Source organism: Acipenser ruthenus, chromosome 7, assembly GCF_902713425.1.
Source record: "Acipenser ruthenus chromosome 7, fAciRut3.2 maternal haplotype, whole genome shotgun sequence".
Lineage (NCBI taxonomy): Eukaryota > Metazoa > Chordata > Actinopteri > Acipenseriformes > Acipenseridae > Acipenser > Acipenser ruthenus.
Window position 1 is genome coordinate 55651060 of NC_081195.1, and position 17662 is coordinate 55668721.

General features: G+C 35.5%; 1 protein-coding gene across 5 annotated transcripts in view; it reads left to right on the forward strand.

Annotated features, from left to right (window-relative positions):
- Positions 1–216: 216 nt before the first annotated feature.
- The window catches only part of LOC117415916 (hepatocyte growth factor receptor-like), a 33073-nt gene continuing 15627 nt past the window's right edge, over positions 217–17662 (forward strand). For 2 of the 5 annotated variants that reach the window (XM_034026846.3, XM_034026848.3), the window contains exons 1-8: positions 327–634; positions 2861–4074; positions 11848–12039; positions 14407–14541; positions 15056–15223; positions 16450–16610; positions 16920–17022; positions 17115–17251. In XM_034026846.3, coding sequence (XP_033882737.3) covers positions 2875–4074; positions 11848–12039; positions 14407–14541; positions 15056–15223; positions 16450–16610; positions 16920–17022; positions 17115–17251 — 2096 coding nt within the window. In that variant the 5' untranslated portion in view covers positions 327–634; positions 2861–2874. Of the gene's footprint in view, positions 305–326; positions 635–2860; positions 4075–8186; positions 8486–11847; positions 12040–14406; positions 14542–15055; positions 15224–16449; positions 16611–16919; positions 17023–17114; positions 17252–17662 lie in introns of those variants that run through there. The other 3 variants (XM_034026847.3, XM_034026850.3, XM_059027313.1) reach the window with 3 other exon arrangements.

Sequence of the window (17662 nt, forward strand, 5' to 3'; positions counted from 1 at the left end):
TTCTTGCCCGATATTGATTTCCAGTAGTGAAAATCAACGTTGAAAAGGATGGTAAGATAAAACCGATCTACGTTGAATAATGTGTTTAATAGATGGAAATTGATTATTAAAGTGACTCTGCGGTTAACTACAGTCCTCTCGTAGCTGTACAAGATGCAGAACAGACAACCAGGGTTAGTATTTATGGTGGCTACGCCCACTGCTACCGCAGCACTAGTGACGTATTCGTGTGTTGAAACCTGCAAAACTCACCTGAAACTCACTGAAATCCTCATCAGATGTCCACCGAAGTCGCGGTTGTTGGGTGAGGTGTTTTTTGTGTAACATTTTTACAATTGAAAAAGCAATAAGACACAAGTGGGTATCGGCCACTGGTGCTGACTTAACAGCGCAACGCATGAGTCAGTATCCTGTGTTCGGAGAGCTTTGAATAGGGGACAACTTTTATAGTCAGAAGGAAAAATAAGTCATTGTGAAAATAAAAAACATATCTATACATTTATTTCTGGTTGGTGTTATGTATACTTTTTAAAACATATATAGCATGATCACTCTAGGGGGGTGGAAAAATTCACATGGTTTAAGTTGTGAGACTGATTAGCGCTGTGACTACGCACTTCGTTGCAACGAGCAGGTAAATATGTTATTTTTGTATTGCTGGAAAAACGTTTTTCTTTGTGCATCTCGGAAATTCATAAATGTATTTCATATTAATAATTATAAAGTATACTTAGGAGCTTTTTTTCTTCTTTAAAAAATGTGACTCGTTCAAACTGCATGGTATTATATTAGGCAACTGTAAAATCAAAATCAGAACAGTCAACGTCTCGTTCTATTTGTACACAATTTTAGTCAAGTTGATGTGTATCGGTATGTTACTGTTGTATGTGCAATGTTCGTGTATGGATGCAAGCTGTCATTGTCCAATAGAAAATACATAAATTAATAATAATAATAATAATAATAATAATAATAATAATACATGACGGCAAATTGGGTTTTTGTTACACAAGACAAGCACTGGCAACCGTTTCCTAAATCGAGACATTGTTATTTCACAATATTAGTACATAGGCTGTAGAGAAAACATTTGATAACGTATTGTTACATACAGGACATGTCATTCAGGGGGGAAGTTGGATGTAGTGTTACAACAGTGTCGCGCTTGTTGTTAGAACTCATGAGGGAATCTGCCAAGGGACAGGAGCATTCCTAAGGGCACAACCTCTGTGTAATGATAGCTAACTATTTACTAGGTTTTATTTGCTTGCAACTCTGCACAAGACCCCACTCTGCATAATCAAACCACATCTAAGCTGTTGGTGCAACTGCTGCCAATTAAGGCGACTCTGCAGATGGAAAAGCCACCGAACTTAGTAAAGAAAACATATGTGAAAGATATTGGGGTAGCTTCCCCTTAAATTAGAATAATATTTGACAGATACAAAATATGTTTAAATTGTAGCATTGAAAATATGTGTAAATTTTTTTTTAACAAATAATGTATACCAAAAAGCATAATCAGTTATGACATGTGAAGGTATTGTGGCAAAAAGCACTTCCCCTATTTGCTTAAATAAATGTAAATATTTCTCCTAAAGGGAATGCTAAATCCTAATGTATTTCAGGCACAGCACAGAGCCATATTCTGAAAGCGCAGTGGTAAAACACTGGGGTATTGTTTTGTCATATCTGCTTTATCTTTAGATTCCTTCAGTTCTGATAGGGGGTTTTAGAAAAGCAGTGAAACTCCTGTATCTTTTTAATATGTAAGTAACATTGTGACAAACACAATGTTACTTACTATAAATATCAGCGATTCATCATTTTATACAGTTCTCAAGCTTCTATTGTTAATTGAATTCATTATATTCTTCCCAGAGGAAGATTGCTAAACTTAGCTTTGTGGTTGTAGCACATTGGTAAAAGAACAATATCTCTGGTGATTCAGACTAATGGTCCTGAGATTATACAAACAACAGTAATGGAAGAGAACCACAGACAAGTTGTTGGTTAAATAAAACACGTTCTTCTGTTGCATGGACTATAGATGGGTTGTTTCTAACCACATCACGTGTTCAAACACGGATCATAGAAAACAATGTAAACAGTACTGCTGATGCCTTCACTATATTGCTGTGGTAGAAATCTATCAAAAGTCGAAAATGATTCTTTGTGAAAACAACAGTAGTCTGTCTAAAGTAAAAAGTATGATGTTTATGTGATGTACTGGCATTTATCATTTATGCTATAATTAACGTGAACTCAGTTTAGAAGTGGGCTGTAAAATGCAGCACAGCTCCAGAGTTTCACTAACATGGCTTTAAGACACCTTGGAACTAAAAACTGTTAAAACCAAATTAGCAACAATTGTCTGGGTTTGAAATACAGTACGATGTGTTACGGCTTAAATATTTGAACACATTTTACCCAATTTTTTTTTCTTTAGAGAAAATGTAACAAAGGTCTTAGCAGCCTTTTCACTTTTAGAGGCCAGGGTTTGAAAACAGTTTAGGTAACAGTTAAAATTAGAGGCTAAGGATCAGATAGGCATGCAAACTGCTTACTCGGCCCCTTAAGAGGATGGTCCCTCCAAAGCTGACTGGCAGGGCAAGTTTAGTATCTTTGTGGACTTCAGTCTTCAAGGTTTCCAATCAAGTGCATTTCAAAAGTGTGTTTCCCAACAGTGGGATGCAAATGAAAGAAAAAGAATCAGTCACAGAAGTGGGCATTGTATAATCTTCGTATCTACAAATGGATAAAGTGCAACAGATTTTTAGGGATTACAGATGTAGTCACACTTTGGTAATCCTGTTGTGTACTGACTGTGATTCATGTTGTATCCGTATTCTTTCTGCAGGTCTGTTTGAGAAAATGAAAGCTCACCTGTTGAAAGTTGTTTTCTGTTTAATCATCTTGTTGAGTTCGGTGCTGGAGAGTCAAGAAGAATGCGAAGAAGCACTGAAGAATTCAGAGATGAACTTGACAGTGAAGTATGATCTCCCCAACTTTGTGGCAGATGCAGCTATACAACATCTTGTTGTATTCAACAACCATGTGTATGTAGGAGCAGTAAACAAAATGTATATATTGACTAAAAACTTAGAAAAGCTCGCTGAGTACAAGACTGGACCTGAGTTGGAAAGCCCTGATTGTTTACCGTGTGAAGATTGTTCAGATAAAATAAATTCCTCTGCAAGTGTGTGGAAAGATAACATTCATTTGGCACTGCTTGTTGAAACATACTATGATGACGAACTCTTTAGCTGCGGCACAGGTAGCAGTGGTGTTTGCCATCGGTATGTTCTGCAAACAGAGAACCCTGAAGATCTAGAAAGTGACAAGACATGCATGTACTCTCCTGGAACAGAAGAGAAGTCTCAAGGATGCCCAGACTGTATAGCAAGTCCTTCAGGGACTAAAATTGTGAGCATTGTAAATAAAGGGTTTGTGAAATTTTTTGTAGGCAATACAGTCGGCCCAACAGTTCCCCAACAACCTTTACACCATACATTATCTGTGAGACAAATGAAAGAAACTCAAGATGGATTCCGTTTTTTCTCTGACCAGTCTTACATGGATGTTATACCAGAACTAAGGGACAAGTATAGCATTAAATATGTTCATGCATTCGAAAGCGAGTCCTATGTTTATTTTATGACAGTACAGAAAGAATCGCACGATTCTCAGTCCTACCACACCAGAATCGTCAGGATTTGTTCTTCCGACCCAGAGCTGCGGCGCTATGTGGAAATGCCGCTGGAATGCATTTTAACCGAAAAGCGAAGAAAACGCTCGACACATACAGAGGTTTTTAATGTTTTACAGGCTGCGTATGTCAGTAAGCCCGGAGCAGCTCTTGCAGAGGAAATGGGTCTTTCTGTGGATGAGGATATATTATTCGGTGTCTTTGCACAAAGTAAACCAGATTCTTCTGAGCCCTCCAACAAGTCAGCTGTCTGTGCAATATCCATTAAAGCTGTTAATATATTCATCAACAGCATGATTCAAAACTGTTACACGAAGCATCCTTACCATTTCCTTGGATATGATAAGAAGTACTGTTACAATCTGGTAAGATCATTGATTGTTTTTTTTACAGGAATTTAGAGGAAACTACTGTAGGCACTATAAAATCATACAAAGGGGTGCATCCATGTTCATTCACCATGCATCAGCATGCACAGTTCATGTGGCAAATGGGCTGAGCAATAGGAGGATAACATAAGTTAGAAATGAAATTGAGTACTGTAATACAAAAATACATTCATATTACAAGCTTAGAATTATTGAATTAAACCCCACAGGTGTACAGCATAAGCCTGAATAGAAACATGCCAGTAGATGTAAGACATCTGCTATAATTTGAATTAATTTGATTTATGTTGGTGCCTTCTCATTTTTTTCAGTACTTTCTAAGCAACGAATCACTGTACTGAATGTCTTTTATAGGTTGTTCTGCCTTTTCTCTGTTTCTTCTATTCATCACAATTGACCCAGAAGTTCTACCAATCCTCTGATCAATAACCACATGAATGTAACTGCTGACGACTCCTCAGTTTGTCAATAGCTTATATAAGAAAAGGAAGACTGTAAATGGCTTGAGTTTCTTTTTTAATTAACCGTCTTTTGATTTATATGAAAGCCAAATTCGGGATACAGATGTACATGTAAATGTGCAGGTTTTAATGAAAGCTAATAAAGTTGCAGTTCATCCTACATTAAATGAACAGATAATCAAGTTGAGGGACAAATGATTTCTTGATAAATTAATGTATAATTTCTTGACCATGGGACAGACTTGCTCCATCACAAAGATAAAAAAAATAAATAAATAAAAAACTTAAACTGGGAACATATATACCCCAACGATATTTGAAATTGAATTTCTTGTTTTATAAAATTAACATGTCTCTTTTAACCTGATTATTCCATACCCTTTGCTGTCTAAAGTAAACCCCAGCATAGCCATTCTAAAATAGCTATCCTGTTAAAAAACAACTTGGTCGGGTTCTTAGCAGCATTTCTCCTCATTTTTAATGAACAGCAAAGTGTAAAACGTGTACATTTTCTAATGGAAAAAATAAAAGCAGGAGCCCTAGGAAAGCAGTGGGGTTTTCTTCTATTCGAGACACTCATTTAGAGTAACTAACACAAATATTCAGTTTCCAAAGAGTGAGTGTCAGGTGAATGAGATTGTTAGGATAATTTATGTTGGGGTACTCAATGGGTGTTCTTGCCCAAGCACAATGCTTGGAGAAGTGAATGGGTTCTGCATTGTAGCCTGTGATACTCCTGACCCTGGAAGCCACTCCATCACTTGTCAGCTTTCTTTACTGTAGTCAGCACTAAAACCTTAAATGGAAATAACTAATTAGTTTTAGATAATGTAAGTAGTGAACCCTGGAGATAAAGGGGGGAAGGGGCTGCTGTTATTTAAATCATAGAGGTTTGCATGGTGTTTGAGATTTTGAGGTCATGTGATTCATGCCATGTCAAAAATGGGGTTAGTCTATCTATATCAACATCATTCCCAGTAGTTGCACACAGCTGACATGTGAATGCTGCAAATATAAAACCAGCACTTTACAATGCAGTTTGTTTAGGATTAAGACAACTTCAATCAGGATGTCTTCTAAACGTGGAGGAAAAAAACACGCAAGACATATTTGCTGCTTCCTCTTTAAAATCATGTGCCTGTATTTGAAGAGTGGGTATTTATCTTTACAGGGATACAATATGTTTAGTAAGCAAATGGTGTGTGGGGTAACACTGGAAATAAATGCCCCACCGCATGTATCAATAACCAGCAGGGTTGTCCCACTACCTTTTGGAGGTACTGTAAATAACATGTGTCTAATTTGTGGATCAGGACCAGTATACACTAATACCATGATTTAAACATGCTGATGTACAGCTGATTTCACAGATGTTACCTTAGGTCAGGTAATGTAGGCTTAGTGCAAATCAGACAGTGTGAGATCAGCTGGTAGAGCACTTTTCTTTTTACAATAGAGCGTTTGGATTTTTGCTAGTATTGATGTCCAGGAATGCAAAGGGCCCTATTGTGAAGAATGGGCTAAGCCAAAAGTCTTAGTATAAAACGGTTCAGAACAATAATGTAACTGCTTCATGCATGTGAGTTGTTTCTTGCTATTTTTATTTGCACTTGTTTTCAAAATTGGGCCCAAAGTATTCACAGTAGTCATGGGGATTCAGTTCTTTGCTGTGCTGGCGCTCGTTTATGGTTAAGTCAGTGAATCATTCATTGTATTTCTTCAAGTGCTAAGCTGCTCTTAATGTTGCTTCTTGATTTAGGTACTACCTTTCCTTTCACTGGTATTCCGTACAATGGCTTTAAGGGATGTCAGTTTTAGTGAAATCAAATTAATTATCATTTTCAAAAAGTTAATGGGGCTTATTCATTTGTGTGAAACAAAAGTCATTATGAATACTAATGAAAGATAAATGAAATGTCTCTGTAATAGGTTTATGCTTCAGTGGAGGGAAATGGCAGACTTCAAGTGGATCCTTAAAAGACTATTGATCCGTTAGTCTATGCTGCTGTCTGGAGATATTAGTTAATAAAATAAACCAACAGAAATATACCTCTATTTGAAACATAATTGCATGCTGTAAAGACACAAAAAAATGTTGGAATGTTACCAACAGTGTGGCCTCTTGTAAAGAAACACTCGGGTCTCAAAATAACAAACAGCTGCATTTAAGGTCAGAATTATCATTAAATTACAATTGATTTAAAACCAACAAAAACAGTTTAATCGAATTCAAATTAAATCTGGAACCTGATTGATTGAATCATGTGATATGCAGTCGATAGCAGCATATATATATATATATATATATATATATATATATATATATATATATATAACTGACATTTAAATGATTTTATGAATCACTTATATTGTGAAGAGGTGTTCAAAATCGAGTGGCATACAATATTTATTTTGTATTGTTTTTCATATATATATATATATATATATATATATATATATATATATAATTACATTTTTTTGTGAAATGCTTTTTTTTTATAAACCCATACCAGATGATGGAATTAAGCCGTATATCACACTTAGTTTGTACAAAGGAATACAAAAATGTTATTTTATTAAAACTATCAATAATAAATACAGTATTATACAGTAGTAGGATAGTTCTGCCTTGCCATAGATCAAGAGCTTATTAAAAATTCATTTGAGTAATATAAAGAGTTTTTATGAAGTCTGTAGGTCACTTTGCAATGATGCTGTGTTGGTAAAAAGCGTTTGTTAATCGTTTTAAAATGATATCCTCTTATGAAACTGCTGCATTTTGACACCAGCTACACAGCATCATTGTAAAGTGGCTTTCTGACTTCATAACCAAATATTATGCAAAGAAAGTTGGCAGAAGAAAATGAACACAAGTAAACATTTTCTTGTACATGTCTATGTAATAGAAGCTTTTTGTGCCTAGTTTTAAATAACATACCATTACATTAATTAGAGTGAAACTAACCCAAGAAAGAAATACTGTATAACCTGTTTAAGAGTTGTTTGGCACTTCAGTTGACTCCTAAGGCAAAACCTGGCAGATGTGTTTGAAGATTGTTAAAGGTAATATATACATGATTCAGTTTGTGTCATCAAGTACATGTGCCTTAAGAAGAATGGAGAATACAGGCAAGCAATAACTAATCTAGGAAGACATTTACTTTGAATATCTAGAAGGCAGCTTAAAGTAACATGCAGCTACAATGGTTAGGAAAATGTCTTAAATGAATCATTATATTCAAAGTATTTACATCTAGAGTTTCCTTTTCTGATTATTACATTTGCATTTTTGGAGAAGTTTTAATGTGTTGTTTGTAGAGTCTAGTGATCCATAGAACAGGGTATATCATAAGCAGTGGTAATGTCCTGGATGGACCATCTGTCATCTGTTCAATCTCCATGCCTATCCAATCCCTGGCTTTTTTTCTTTTGCAAACGATACAATAGTGTTTGATACTAACCACAAGTTGACTTCCCACTGCACCACCACAGTTTTTGCATGGAATACTTTGCTCAAAATGTTCAAACTAAATATAGACATAGTTGTGGCAGGGGTCATTTTTGACAGTGTAGAACTTTTTCCATGAAGTTCCTTCTGCTTTTTGCCAGCGCTATAATACTAATATGCTAGTATTCACCGTAAACTACCAGAATAGCAGGAGGTTTAACACATAGATAGGTGTGGAAGACTTGGAGGAGGAAGAGAGGAAGATGTAGTCAAGGAGGGGCCAAAACACTACATCCCCCAGAATGCTGCAGGAGGGAGCCAGGATCGGGTTCACCTGGCTCTGATTATCAATGAAGGTCACCTGCATGCAATCAGCAGGCAGGTATAAAGCAGGACAGACATGTTGGTTCAGGATAACCTCCAGTCTGTGTGAAATGAGGCTGGTAGGGTGAAGAAACCTGTGTGGTTTTAGAAAGAGGTACTTTGTGAACTGTTTGTGTGTTTTGTGTGTGTTTACAAGTGTTTTGTTTTAATTGGTAAATGGCTTAGCCGTCCGATGATAGGGACTGAACTAAGGTGTAGTATGTACTTGTGTGTGAGTTAGGTTTTTGTTTTGGTTTTTCAATTATTTTATTTCTGTAAATATTAAAACTGCACTGTGCTATTCAAACACTGCAAATCTTGTGTCTGGGTCTGTTTTAAAGGGGCTATGAACCTAAAAATCAGTGAAATATTTCACAGTAAGATACGTTCTATTCAAATAGCCTTTTAGGTAGAGCATGCGATTAGTAAAAGTGATAAAACCAACAAGTTAAACAAAAAGTGCTACGGATCCAACATTGATATGTAAGCTTATTTTAAACATTTTTGGCTAACCCGAATGATGTTGCAAAAAGGTGTACATGATGGGAATCGTGTGGGTGTTTTTTTTTGTTTGTTTTTTAAAGTCTGCACAAATAGTTCCTTCATGGTGTTGTTGGATTATCTTGTCTTTTCTGTAACCACATTTTTTTTTCTGGGGCTATTCCTTCCCTTCCAGTTACCTTTTTTTTAAATCTTTTTATCCCTTCAAGGTTAACATGAGTCAATCTCCTTTTTTTCCTGCATCCCTTAGATCAACAACCAAGGGGCTGACTTTTGTATTATTCACTTAGCAACCCACCCATGTGTACGCCATTGGAGTAATCATACCAATGAAGACCTTGAGCTTGCAGGCATAACTACACACCTAGGTCATCTGAGGCCCTTGGCCAGAGATGATAATGCTGAATAATTTCAATGTGCAGTCAGATTTCAATTTTTTTTAGACCAAATACTATCAAATCTGTCATTTAGTTTCATTTGTACAGGCCAATGAAGAGCAAGTGTTTATAATTTATTTTATAAGCACATTGCACACAAACCTGAGGTTATCCTAAGTGTAGGTAACCTGCTTTTAGCATATCAATACCCAGTGTTCATCATGTTATCTAGTGTAAATGCTTTGCACATATACCATTCTAATACCTTCAGGGTTGTTAATTATTATCCTGTATGTGCTTGTTAAAAAGAGGGATTTATTTTAATTCACCAGGAAGCAATGCATCATGAAAAAGATTCAATGTGCTCATTGCATCTGTCTAAATCAATAGTATTTAGTACTAATGTACCAAGAAGACTAATGCAGCTGTGGCAAATAATGAAAACAAATATATTACTGAGTGGCCTTGACAGTGAATTATCTACAGTTTGTGTTTGCCTCTTTTGCTAATTTAATTAGCATGTATAGCCCATGTCCTCAAGGAATTATTACAGTAAAACATTGCAGTAAAATGTGTAGCATTCTGTAAAAGGTTGCACTTTTTAAATAGAGGCACATTTTTAAATGATTAAAAAAAGAAAAAAGAAGGAAAACCCTATTGGTGTATATTATATTTTCTCCAGTGTTTAAAAATGGTTAAATGGGATTTTCTAAATATAAAATAGCATTGTCCTCCATTGTATGCCACTGCCATGTTTTAGAAAACCCTGGAGATGCATAACTACAATCCCATTCGTGATGAATGAGTTTAATGAATGTGTGTAAGAGCGTTCTGAGAGCCACTGGGGTGACTTCTGGCAGGTGCTTTTTTCAGTACCAACACGTGGTCCCTTATTATTTTTCTAATAATTTTCCTGCAATTCAGAAACTTGGAAAATTGAAATATTTTTCTCTCAATTATACATCTTTGTGTATAGTATGTTCCTTTTTGCTGTGCCCTATTGAGCCATATCCTGTCCCCTATGACCAGTGCCTACCAGTGCATACGTCTAAATGGCAGCCAGCTGCACAGTTGCCAGTTTATAATCTTGGTGAATGACATCTTGCTTTCTAATTAACTAAAGTCATCCCGACTGGTACACCAGCTAATACACAGTTCCAGAATCAAGTTGCATCTTAAACGCGCTGTATGTAAACCCAGCAGACCAGCTGGTATTACTCGCACAACTTTACCATGCTTGTTATGTTGAAATCTTCACATTTTCGGTCCTATGACCATATCACAGCTGAAAACTAGAAAAGAACAGTGTACCTTAAGATACCAGACTGCAGAGGCTTTGACATACCTTCATTAGAGCAGCTTGAAGTCACTTTAAGGAGTGCCAACAGTAACGATAAAAACATCTACTCAAGTCAGGAGTAAGAAAAGTGACTTTATTCCATCGTAATGAAGATCATTTTGACACCCCATTAATAGCATGGTGCAATACAGACCTGCTTTTGCCTTACATTAATATAAATTATATAATTTAATGGTTCTTAAACTTAGAACTTGGTGGTTACTGAACCACTTGTCGAGGCACTTAACTTATGCTTAGTGCCTCGACAAGTGGTCCAGTAACCACCATATGTTTTGAGACCCAGTTTAAAAAATGTAATGAGTAGATTCCAGAACAGAAGTGTGGTTCTAAAATATAATCTTTCTCTCTTTTTATATATATTTGCAAGCTTACAGTGTGTACAGCACATGTTCTAAACCAGTGAGCTCTGAAGTTGTTAAACCACAAGTATGTGGTGAATCACACCTTAGTCACTTCTAATACAGCCATAGCTGGAAATCTAAAACAAAGGAGTCATTTTGTCTAGTAGTTATTTTTGTATTACTTATAACTCCAGTTGAAGGGTCTATTTTAATGATCTAAGAAGAAATTAATCATTAAGTTGCAAAAATATCTGTATAAATACATGTGATTGCCTTTATGAGTACAGAGATGTAATATGATACAACAGTGCCCAGTGTTCTTCATGAGTCTTAATCAGTCAGTTTTTTTTTTTTTCTAATGTAATCATTAACTGTATTTTTACTGGTGTTTCACAATCATTACTGTTACTGATATTGTTTTCTGTTTATTTTTCATTAATAATTAACTGAATTAAGTTTTGTTTTTGTGTAGCATACCTTACTCTCAATACCATTTGAGGATACCTTTTTCTCTTTTAGTCTTTTTATACAATATAGAGGCAAAGCAACTTCTGTCATATTTTGTGATCCATTGTATAAAGAATGTAATGCTAATGTAATGCCAAGTGAGGCAAATGAAACTGAAATCAGTTCATTTAAACAGTTTAAAAAGGTAATTTATTTAGGGCAATATCAGAAAGAAACCCATATACTGGTCTAAAAGGTCCAAAACAAGCAAGCCACTGACTGTTGAACTATACATTCCATATGATGTGTTGAGTTCACCTCCACAGAAATGTGACTGAGGGGCTGGAATCTGGCTTTTGAATTACGCAGAAGCCTATATGTTAGATTTGAGTTTACCATTTTTGTGTGTGTATGTATGTATTCGATTGGCAAATGCCTGTGTATTTTGCAGAGTTCATCAGATGACCTATCATGCCGTGGAAAACACGGAGAAGGGTACCGTCTCGAAGTAACAACAACCATGCAGCGCCTTGACTTTTTCCTGGGGCAGTTCAGAAATATGTTACTGACTTCAATTACAGTCTTTACTCAAGGGGAACTGACTGTTGCCAATCTAGGGACTTCTGAAGGCAGAGTAATGCAGGTAAATATTAACAAACACCAACCCACCAGTATGGAACCAAACACATTTTATGTTGGGTAATTTTTGTAAATAATAGCTTCTACCATCAACTTAATAGGGACTTGAACTAAAAGTTACACAAACAAAAAGTGAACCAGTAAAAACATAAGTTTTGGGATGGCTGATGTGTTTTTAGACTACAAATTTCAAACTACTGGTCTGAAGTTCCCAGTGTAAGCATAAACAAATGCAGGTGCAAAGTGGGGTTGAAAGATCTATAGACTTCCTGTTTGCCCACAGGAACCTTTTTACCTAACCCACAGGATGTATGTAAACTAACCATGAATTTGACTATGTTAGACTATTTTGTTTAAGAATTGTTTCCTAAATGCAGAATTTAAATAAAAACATAGGAATATAACTATGATCCCTGTGGTAATGGTTCATGTTTTACTGGCCATTGTTTTCTAAATAATTTCAGCTATACATCAACGCTGCATTCCTGAAATGTTGAAATCTGCAATATTTCTATAATAAACAAGAAAAGGGAGGGGAAAAATCTGACTTTTTGCCAAACACATGAACCTAAATGTATTCGACATAAAAATCTATTATCTAATTATAATAGTAATAATACCCACAGATCTCTTTTCCTATTAGCCTTGTTAAGAGTGGCTACAAATAACCTAAATCAGGTATCCAAATAGGATCTTTATTTAATTCGGTTAGCAAAATAAATAAGGTTGCTAAACTATTGTGTAGTTGACTCTTCACTTCGTATTTTATAAATAGTTTTATAAATGGACAAAATGGTAAAACACAACTGGTAACAGCTGCAGGAAGCGGAGTACAGGACTAATGGTGTTTTAACAGTTAGTGTGAGATCTCAATGACAAGTTTTCAATTCCCATGCACTAGAGAATGTTAGCAGCTGCTGCTGTTTTTCCCCATTGTTTCAGTTTGTAAACCTGGGAGCAGCTGTTGTGAAGAGCAGCGCACTGTCTGTCAGAGGGAGCCAGCCAAAAGTTTAGGATTGTTTGGATCCAGATACTGTTCAGTTTTGGAACTGTTTGAAAATATGCTTTTTGTTCAAAGGAAATGTTTTGCCTCTGGCAATATTTTTTTAATATTTATTATTATTTAGACTAATGTCTGTGCTGGTGGCAGTGATTTGATCATATTTACCCTTTAAGCCCTTAGGCAAGAATAATTTTTCTCCATACTGTCATTTTCCAATACTTGTCTGATACAGTAAGTGGTTTTGAAAAGATCTGTACCAAGGCTAGCATTGGTAGAAACTCCACTGCAGCAGCCTCAAGTCAAGTGAGTGGGAGTTCAGAAAAAAAGCTAACAAATTTGAGCAAAATGTGTTGCTAAATCTATACCAGGAATGCTTCAGACATTTTTTTGTTAAATGTTGTTGCCAAATGTTACCATAGAACTATTTAAACACTCCTTTATGTAAGTTATTAGAATGGGCTTTTCTGGTCAGACTGTTAATTCCAACAGGTGACTGGAGATATGCCATCCCTACATAAACCAGTTGGGGTTGTTTTGAAGAATTAAATAAAAAATCCAAAAGAATGAATCGTGAAGAAAAAAAAAGATGTATATATCATACTTTACCTCAGGTTAAACACACTACAAGACATTGTACAATACTGTTTATTATGCCTTATTATAAAGAGAGTCAGCAGTGAACATGATAAATTGATTTGGAAATCTGGAGATTTTGCACAAAAATGTTCAGGGTAAAACAGCTGTAAGAAAAGACAGATGGTAAGAAAAAAAATGCCAGACACAGAAAATGATTTTGTTAAACCCAGGTAGGAGAGAATGATGTCAGTATGCAGTAGGATATATAGGGTGTGTTTGTGGTTGTATTGAAACATTTCAGCCTGTCTTCATGTAACTTAAAATTAACAAAAAACAAAGCAAACTAGAATAAAGGGCCACAAGATGTATTATTTCAGGGTTTCTTTTCCAATAAGATACTGTAAGAGCAGGGATATTGCCAAAGTATAGAGATCTGGGGCCAGTGGTGCAAGACTTATTCTTTGCATTTTCAGACTTCTAATCAAGCTTTCAAATATTTGCAGCTGTTTATGTTCATTTTTTGAAAAAACAGATAAACATGTTTTGTGTTTGACCATTGTTCTTAGTTTTGAAACAGCTGATTGACCACGTATCCTGGCCTTGATTCAAACTGGATGTAAACAGAGTGATATTCAGCGGAAGTCTCAAGATTCTTTTGCATGCTCAGAATTGCTTTTTTAGAATTTGAAACAAAGTCAGTGTTTTCATTTAAGCACTTTCAAATGTCATTCTGCCTTTATCAAAGTACACTCAAGAGTCTCTAAGAAAGCACTGTTTTTTTTTTCTTTTCAGGTTGTGATTTCTCGCTCAAGAAAAAGAACTCCTCATGTTAATTTTCAGTTGGACATGGTGCCAATCTCTCCCGAAGTGGCTCTTGTATCTGCTTCACAACCAGACGGGTTTGCATTGTTTGTTACGGGAAACAAGGTGACTAACTTGGAAGAGTTGCACTCCAGACATTTTAAATATATTTATATTCGCCTCCATTCTTGACAAGGATTTTAAATTCAAATATCTACACATAACACCATATGCTTTTCAGAAAATTCTGTTTCCCACAGCATCCCGATCAGCTTAATCCCGGTGTTCAATTTTATAAGTGTATGCTGTGTGCTTGCATCAAATTCACAATAATTATAAATTAAGTGTGAAGCAACTTCACAGAAACACTGCCCTGCGATATCTAATTAAAATGTTTCATGGTCTATGTACTACTGGTCTGCTGTTGTGAGTCAAGTTAAACCCTTACTAAACTGCTAGAGTCGTCTGCAGTTTTGAGTTATCTGTCCTAGGCCTGCTGAAAGATGGTTAACAACTGTTGACATTTTTATTTGCCCTCTGTTCTAGTTTTGTCTTTGCTTTTATACTCAGTCTTTTGCTTAGTCGAATAATGCCAAATACGGGTTTCAGTTAATATTTCTCAAATTCTTAATTTCACCAGATAACCAAAGTTCCTTTGGTCGGACCAGGTTGTGATCACTTTAGGTCCTGCAGCTCTTGTTTGTTAGCTCCCCACTTCATGAGGTGTGGATGGTGCCATAACCAGTGTTCAAGGGCACAGGAGTGTGGGGCAGGGGCACAGGAAGTCTGCCCACCTAGCATCTTCCAGGTAAATATTCACAAAGACTGTATGTTTGGATTTTTACAGTAGATACGCAAATAAGGCTAGAAACTGTGTCACTTTCTTAAGGCTGAAATTAATACTCTTCTTGGTAATAATTACAAGAGCAACTGATTATTATTATTATTATTATTATTATTATTATTATTATTATTATTATTATTATTATTATTATCCAGGGTGACTTACAGTTATTGCAAAATATCACATTACAATATATTAGCAGTTATAAGATACAATAAAGTCAGTAGTAAATAGCAGCAAATTCAAATAAGAAAAAATATAAAATACAGTAAATAATTATGTTTGAGTGATTTCGACTAAGAGCAGTTACATTTATAGTAAAATGATTTGCTTATAAGAGTAAATTAAATTCCATTAAGTGCAAGTAGTAAGTATAATAAATGGATAAGAATGATTTCAAATAAGAGCAATTACAAAAAACGTGCATACGGATGCCTATAAGAGTAAAAACAAGTACAAGATACAAAAAATAGTTGCAATTGAGAGCATTAGTAGAATACAGCAAAGTGTGGAGCAGTTAAGTGCAAGTACATGGTGATGAACAGGTAAGGAGGTGGCTGGATGGTGGTCAGGGAGTGTCTAAAACACATTAAAAGATAAGACTCTAGGGAGGGCCAGCTTAACACCTGATGTGTGCACTGTTTTGGGTGGTAATTTCAAAACCATTGTATGGTGCTGTGGTTTATCTCTTCCTGTGCAAGGTTCATTTGTAATTCCTTTGTTGTTTGCAGTAGTTCAGATAGGGTTAACCTGAAATACAGAGCCCTTTTACTGAATAACAAACGTTTTATTTTTTTTTATTTATTTATTTATTTATTTATTTATTTAATTTATTATTATGACAGGTATTTTTATTTTTTACAGTTTTAGATAATTTAAAGAATGTTTTGCTTCTCCAACAGTGTCACAAAGTCCTTTGGATGGTCAAACCCTAGGCAGTGAAAAGACTGCTTAGAAACAACTCTGATGGAATGCTCATATTATTATTTACATAAATTCAACATCATTGGAAATTTTTTAATTCAAAGATCTGTAGTGCTGAAAGTACCCTGTGTTTTTCGTGCCCTATATTGGGGGAAATGTGGTGTATTATAATACAACAAAAAAAACCTTCAGCCCATTCAGCATTCTTTCTGTTGTGTGGATGTGCACTCTGTTTTATTGCTGTGCATTTGCATTTTGTTTTCTAGATTTCCCCTTTAAGTGCCCCCTTAGACGGTGGAACAAAGCTGACAGTCTGTGGATGGGATTTTGGTTTCAATAAAACTGGAATATTTGACTCAAGTAAAATGAGCATTGAAGTAGGTGGGTCTCTGTGCAAACTGGACACAAGAGCCAGCAACAGTAATAGGTAAGATAGTCATGACTCACGTGGCTAGAAGCTGTTTCCCCTCCTTCAGTGAATATCGTGCAAGCCAGGTTTAATTATCAACCCACGTACTAGCCAGCTGGAACTGAACTGAACTGAAAAAAATATGGAGAAATACCTTGTGGAAATGAACATTTGCTCAGTCATAGTACTCTTTTATTATCATTTTTCTCAGACTACACATTCATAACCCAATGTATAAGAGTATGTGCTGATTTTGGTGGTTATTGACAGTAAAATGAATTTTTGATGTTTGTCCATGAACATTAATTGTTTGCTGCTTCTTTTCAGTTTGGTATGTACACTTGGAGCAGTAAATAGAGCCCACATGAATACTGTAACTAAAGTGTACAGTGGGGAACAAGCAACACAAAAAGGAGGGTTCTCATATGTGGTAAGTTTTAATAATGCCAAATAAAAGTGATTGTCTTTTTATTATTTTTTGTGCTGTAATTTTATGTTGTACTGCATTTTCTTTATTCTTAGAAACCAACAATCCAAGAAATCTTTCCAGTCTTTGGGCCTAAATCTGGAGGAACGATGCTAACTGTAAGAGGAGCATACTTAGATTGTGGAAGTACAAGAGAAATTACTATTGGAAAGGCTGTCTGCACATTAAAAAGGTGAGATTGAAAATAATTACTACCCCAGACAGAGCTATTGCCTAACTTTCATCCAAAGTATCAAACATGATGGGAAATGAGTTTATAGACATAATGGGACAAATTCACTAAGCATTTGCTCCAGTGCAGACTGTATAAGTTTAACAGCTTCTTCATGCTGGTTTTATAACACTGACAGTGTTTTTATTCGTTGGCAAATTCATGATAGTTTCGTGCTGATTAGTTTAAACTTAGTCTCAGATGACTAAGTTTAATTAGCTATAATTAGGAAACTGTTCTATTTGGGTTCTGCCTTATAATGAGAATGCAAGTGCATTTTAGGGTAAATGTGAGCCATAACTATACTGCCTTAAGGAGCACAGTTAATTGACATTCTGAAAACATACAGTGAAAAAAGAAGAAAAATCCTAG